Source organism: Sycon ciliatum, chromosome 7 (assembly GCF_964019385.1).
Source record: "Sycon ciliatum chromosome 7, ocSycCili1.1, whole genome shotgun sequence".
NCBI lineage: Eukaryota > Metazoa > Porifera > Calcarea > Leucosolenida > Sycettidae > Sycon > Sycon ciliatum.
This window is the reverse complement of record NC_088649.1, coordinates 19,233,315-19,239,447: the sequence shown is the minus strand read 5'-3', so window position 1 is coordinate 19,239,447 and position 6,133 is coordinate 19,233,315. Positions and strand designations below refer to the sequence as shown.

The 6,133-nt window shown below is 47.2% G+C and overlaps 1 protein-coding gene and 1 non-coding gene across 2 annotated transcripts in view; one reads left to right on the top strand and one right to left on the bottom strand.

Moving 5' to 3' along the window:
- The first annotated feature begins 3,174 nt into the window (after nucleotides 1–3,174).
- The window catches only part of LOC135821672 (titin-like), a 41,319-nt gene continuing 38,360 nt past the window's right edge, over nucleotides 3,175–6,133 (top strand). Inside the window, exon 1 of the mRNA XM_065334671.1 lies at nucleotides 3,175–3,926. Within this exon, the coding sequence (XP_065190743.1) occupies nucleotides 3,851–3,926 (76 nt within the window). The 5' untranslated portion in view covers nucleotides 3,175–3,850. The remainder of the gene's footprint in view (nucleotides 3,927–6,133) is intronic.
- On the bottom strand, nucleotides 4,676–4,748 carry Trnar-acg (transfer RNA arginine (anticodon ACG)). Its single transcript has one exon. It is a non-coding gene; the product is annotated as a tRNA-Arg (tRNA).

The following is a 6,133-nucleotide window of genomic DNA, read 5'->3' as shown; positions in this document are numbered from 1 at the left end:
AAGTGCCGGATAAACAAGTGCCGGATTAGAGAGGGACGACTGTATAGGAATGTTGGCATAGCATCCGCCGCGTCCCTGCTCGCTGCTGCACGCGATCGATTTTCATGGCGATCGCTTAATCATACTTGCTCTGTGACGCCCCGACGGTCTTAAGGCTATGGGGCTTGTGATGATGATGATGATCCGCAGCTCAAATTCACAACTTGACACTAACTGTGTGCCACCTACCCTACACAACCGTGCATACCCTACTGGTGCAGCACGGCCTGTATCAGATAGGCGAACTTGGCAAGCGCAAGCTACTAGTGTTTGTCTGGAGGTGCCTTCACGGGAAAGCTAATGCCACGCGGTCTGTACTGTTCGTCAGATCTGCTGGCAGGAAAACCCCTCATCAGAGGTCCAGTGATCTGCTCAGTTAGCCATCCTCCACTCGCTCTGGCGCTTCTCGGCCGTCCGTCGCAGGATCTGCACTCTGGAACCTGCTGCCGGATGACATTCGGACCATAGCAAGACAGGAAAAGTTTAGCATACGTTGCCTACCATATTGTTGCTCAGACAAGCCCTCCCCCTAGCTCTCCTCGACCACCCTGTCACCCCTGATACTCGCTTGACTCCTCTGTCAGATACTTCTTCTTTCGTAATTTCTAATTCCTTTCCTCTCTTTTCTAAATGCGTCTTATCCATTCGTCTTTATATCATTGGGCCTAGTTCCTAGTTCCCGTTTATTGTGAGAATTAAAATAAACCAACCAGCTGTCAGCTACAATGTAAATCTCTTGCCTAAAAGATCAGTATTCCACTGCACAAGTTTCTTTCACCCTGATATCTTTTCAGTCCCCAAGTAAACAGTCAAATCAGCTCAGCAATGTTGGAACAAGATTCACCATTACCATCCTCCCATTATGCATTTTCTTGTTTTAGCCTGGGAACGGTGATCATTTCTCTCACCTATACATCAACCACAGTGATCATAGCAAAAGATGTAATGAAATGCTAGGGAGAAAGAGGAATGCCCAAAAATCTCTTTCTCTCTCTCTCTCTCTCTTGCTCGCTCCCACTTCTGTCTCTCCTTTGCTCTCACTGCTCTCTCTGTCTCCCTCACTTTCTCTCCCTTTTCTCTCTCTCACTCTCCCCACACTTTCGCTCACTCTCTTTCACTTTCTCCCTCTCGCTCAATTTCTCTCACTTTCTTTTCTAGGATCTCTTTATTTCCTATCTTGTACATTCTGACATGTCACAAGACTGTAGGCACGGAGATGACCAATCGCATTGCACCTACCTAGCAGAGCCTAGATGAGGCGATCAATTCAAAGCATGCTACAGGAAGTTATATTATTATTATGTGCTTGTTCGCGTAGACATCAGCATGGCCTGCAGCTGCATTAATGGGCATGCAAATCATGCAAACCAGCCAAAAATGTTCGCATAAGCCACTTCGAATAGATACAAAAGACCATAACAGTTTCAGAAAAAGAAGAAATATGCGAAAAGAAGACAAAAACTAGGGTGCCGACACCACTCGGGCACAGATGCCCACCCAACCGCTTCGGTCAGCAGCAAGGGCACGGAACGCCTCCAGATCGACTTTGCTTGACAAGGAAAGTCCAATCCGCTTGGCATCATCTTGTAGTAGCGTTGGTAGTGTGTGTCTTGGTCGTCCCCTCCAGCCCGCTGGACGAGGCTCTGCGAAGTACGCTCCCATGGCCAGTGATGGTGGGGAGTCAGCCGGGAGCCGGAAGACGTGCCCAAAGAGCCTCCACCTAGCTCTCAAGATGATAATGCCGAGAGGAACCGCGCCGGTACGCTCATAGAGCCTCTCGTTCCTAATCCGATTCGGGAACACAATGCCGATTAGGGCCCGCAGCTGTTTTCGGTGGAAACAGGAAGTAGAACTCCATATTTAGTGGGTGGAGCGGGCTTTGATTTTCCCATCAAAGCCCGCCCAGGCGGGCTTTGATTTTACGATCAAAGCCCGCTCCACTAGGGCTTTGATATCAAGCTCGCTTTTTTTTTACTCGACTAGTGCTCGAGAAGGTTGAGAGTCGTGCTTTCAAGCGCGATAGGAAGCTCGAAGTGCGTGTTTATGTCAGAAATCCAATCAAAACAGTCGTGTTCATGTTCTATCAGCCAATCACAGCCTTCCGCGAAGTATTTACAAGTCCGATATGAGTTTCAAGCGTGGGTGCACCGGTGCATGTCAGAAATGCAATCAAAACACTCGTAGTCGTGTTCGATCAGCCTACATCATCACAGCCCTTCGCGCTTCACGCGGCGGGCTGTGATTAGGCGATCTCACACTCGTACTCTTGCTTGATTCCATACTTCACTTGTACAAACACGATGTGTGAGTTCAGAAGAAAATATACAAATAATCTACGTGGAGATAAAAGTTTAATAATAGCTATGAAAAGTATGAATGCCGCAGACATCACCACGCAACATGACAATTTGTTCAAGGTTTGGTTTTGTGTGTTTCCAAAATCGATTTTCACGCTCCGATCATCAGTGGAAATACGGAACTAAAGAGACGCGATTGTTTGAGTGTGTATGATGATTCCCACTTCTCTGTACTGTGTCGTGCCCGTTATGTCCAGCAGTTGAAGGTCCTTGAAGCTGTTTGTATTCGTACGCATAAGCCCGATTTGTGTAAGCAAAAAGAACATGTTTTAGCACTTAGGTTATTTTCGTGAGTTTGCACCCCGTGTTCATGAGTTGTTTCTGCACTGTTCATGCCCGTTTGTCACACTTACTCTTTATTTTAGTTCTCACTTTTTGTAATACTTGCCACAAGTTACCCGTCATGGGTCACACTTCTTTGGATTCTTAACGTTTGTTTTTCCCTTGATCTCTTTAGTTCCGTATTTCCACTGATGATCGGAGCGTGAAAATCGATTTTGGAAACACACAAAACCAAACCTTGAACAAATTGTCATGTTGCGTGGTGATGTCTGCGGCATTCATACTTTTCATAGCTATTATCAGAAGAAAATCGAAACAATTACAAGGGTTATATAATGACGTCATGTAACCTGTATTAAAGTCGCTAATAGCTGGGCCCACTTTTCTCTAAGACCGTTCTGTCTGGTCTTGCCGTCCCGTCATGATACCAGGCCAGCATCCCATGAAGCCTTGGAATGTAGCTTGTGCTCGGCTCGATGGCGCTGGCCTTCCCCTCTTTGGAATAAGCACTAATATCCATGAACCCTCCAAGTTGGAAGGCCGTTGGTTAGCGCTATCGAGCAGTGCTCAAGCTGACTTTCATGCTGTGGAATGTCTCAGTACTCCTTGTCAGTTTTGTGCTAGATTGTGCACATCTGACTGTTCAAAATCTGGTTTAGTTGGTGGACTCGATCGCATAACTTGTGCCCACAATTTCCTTGTTCCAATTGTCTTTGCCCGAAGTTCACAAATACTCTGAGAATGTCATGTATAACCCAGGCACGTAGCCTGGGGAGGGTAGACGTAGACTCCACGGGCAAGTACACCCCGCTCCGCCCACCCCTAAACAAACGGTGTGACACGTTAGTTCTAGCTTGTCGTGTGGCCTGTTGGATTCGGACCCTAGCCTGCAAGCGACCAAGTAATAGTCCGTCTTTACGATTTTAGTTTAGCTCAGCTGGTGCGCTGGCTGGAAGGCTCTGAGTGCGGAAGAAACATTTGCGCTCATCGAAGTCATTATTTTGAATGTTTGTTAGTTAGCGGCCCTGTACAATACCGAGCACAACCATTGGTTTCAAAGTGTTCCGCCACGACGCACTCCGAAGAACCGGTGCGAGCCGTGCGCCGAGTCCGCAAGCGGAGTGGATTGCTGGCGTTTATCCAGCAGAAACGGGAACGAAGGAGCGGCGACCATGGCTTCTCCTGTCACCACCGTGTTGTCGACTGTAGCCATTCTGCTGGTTCTTCTTCCGTGCAGCAGCGGACAGAGTAAGACGAGTCTTGTATCCGTTCTCTGTACTAAACGTTATAATAAATTCACCTTGTGCGGTTCACCCCCCGTCCGTAGAGGGCTCGATTTGCCAAAGGCAAAGGGCGGAAACACAGACAGGAGAACGAGTAGTTGCTGTTTTGCGGTGTAATAACTTCACCACAATTGTAATTTTATGGGTTTATTTTGTGCTTGGAGCGTGTAGAAGCTAGGCAGAAGAGTTATGAATTGTGTTATTACTGTGTGATTGTTGTGCAGTTTCCAGGCTTCGGAACGTCAAACGTGACGATTTGATTGTGATTTGCTCTCTGTCTCTAATCACTCCCCACGCGTCCGTTCTCAGGGCGGATATGGTATTTTGTGTCTCGACCTTGCGCATGTGGTGAAGCTCACGGGGGGGGGGGGGGGGGGGGTAGTTCGTACCGCACACCACACACACATGCACGCACACGCACGCACACACTCAATATTCTAGAGGAATTCTGTTCATTTTCGTACCAAACTCGCCTTCATCGCTTGTTTCTGTTTTAGCGCTTTGATTTGGAACTGGGGGGAGCAAGAGAATTTGAGAGCCTGAGATCATAGAGATAAGACTGGCATGAGCTCATTGGGAAGTTCCAAACACTACAGCCATCTGCTAGGCGCTCACTGGCAGAATTCAATTGTGTTCCTTTGGTCTAAGTGCAGTCATGTGCCAAGCAGGGAAAAACTGACCACCTCACCACCCTATGGAAGAAAAAAAAAGATGCGACCACGCCAGGATTCGAACCTGGAATCTCCTGATTCGTAGTCAGGCGCCTTATCCGTTGGGCCACGCGGCCTCGCACGTACATATACCATGGCCCTCGGAGGCATACGATGATGTACATAATTAAGTGAACATTTACAATATAATTATGTTTTTTTTTTTTTACTGAATACCACAGTACCATCAGATGCTGCACAGCGGGGGCGGTGGCATATTGGATGGAAGTGGGGGCGGGGCAAAAGTAACTCCTCCGACCAAAGGTCTCGGAATCATCGTTACTTTTTTTAAATGTTTATTTGAATTCGGATAGCTCAACAGTACAGAAGTACAACTACAAAGAGTACTGAATAGAAGGCCCCGAGAACGGGAAACCAAAAAAAAACAAAAAAACAAAAACAGCAACATCAATTTACTGATTATGCACATTGCTTGAAAGTAAATCACAACAATGATTAAGAGTTAAGCTGTCTTTTAGCCAAATAGCCAATTTGACGCGGAAATCTGAGATAGTAGTGCAGGACTTCAGGTCGTCTGGTAAATAATTCCGAACAAGAGCCGATTTACTTGAAAAGGACAGAAAGCCAGACATAGACTATAGCGATTGATACTCATGTTATGAGTTGTTGAGCCGCGAGTAGTTCGGGTAGACGTACATATGGGAAAGAGCGACTACAAGCAAACAGCCGGCTTAATACAGTAACAGTGGAAAATGAATACAAGGAACAAAAATACTGATCAATATTGGAAAGAGGAAACATTGAGGTGGTGAAGAAGTGGCGTGATATTAGCTTGGGGTGATGCGCCACAAGCAACTCGTGCAGCGCGCCGGTGGAGTGAGGCTAGCTTGTTTCTACTTTTAGTGGATATAAACGAAAGGTGTACAGGGAGAGCATATTCTAGATCAGGCTGAATAACACCGACAACGAAAGTACGGCGGGCAAACAGGTTCATCTGGCGGAAAGATCGACGCAGTACACCGATCTTCCGTGAGGCTTTCCGGACGACATTGTTAATGTGTTGGTCAAAGGACAGCTTATTGTTACTCCTGTGCGCCGATACATAGGAGAAAAGAAACATGTGCATCCAAGAGGGAAGCACCGACTTTGCAAACGATAATGGGGAGAATTTGAGATTGAGATAGGACAAAACAATAGTAAAAGCAGTGCACCGTAGGAAGATGGAGGGAACTGATAATCAGATAATAAGGCTGAGCAAAGGGGATTAAAGAGGGGTAGAAGGGAGCTGGAGTGCAGCGGTCAGTATGATTAGGCTGGTGTGTTGGCTGCGATGGAGAGATCATAGCCTGTCTGTGGCCCACTCCCACTTGCTGCGCCGCAAGTGGTCGTTGACATTTTTCTTGAAGGTGTGCATACCTCTGCGAGAAGGGGGCGACTGCAGAAGGGTAGGTGGGAGCTGATTCCACGTTGTGATGAGGGAGTGGGGAAATGAGCGGAGCGT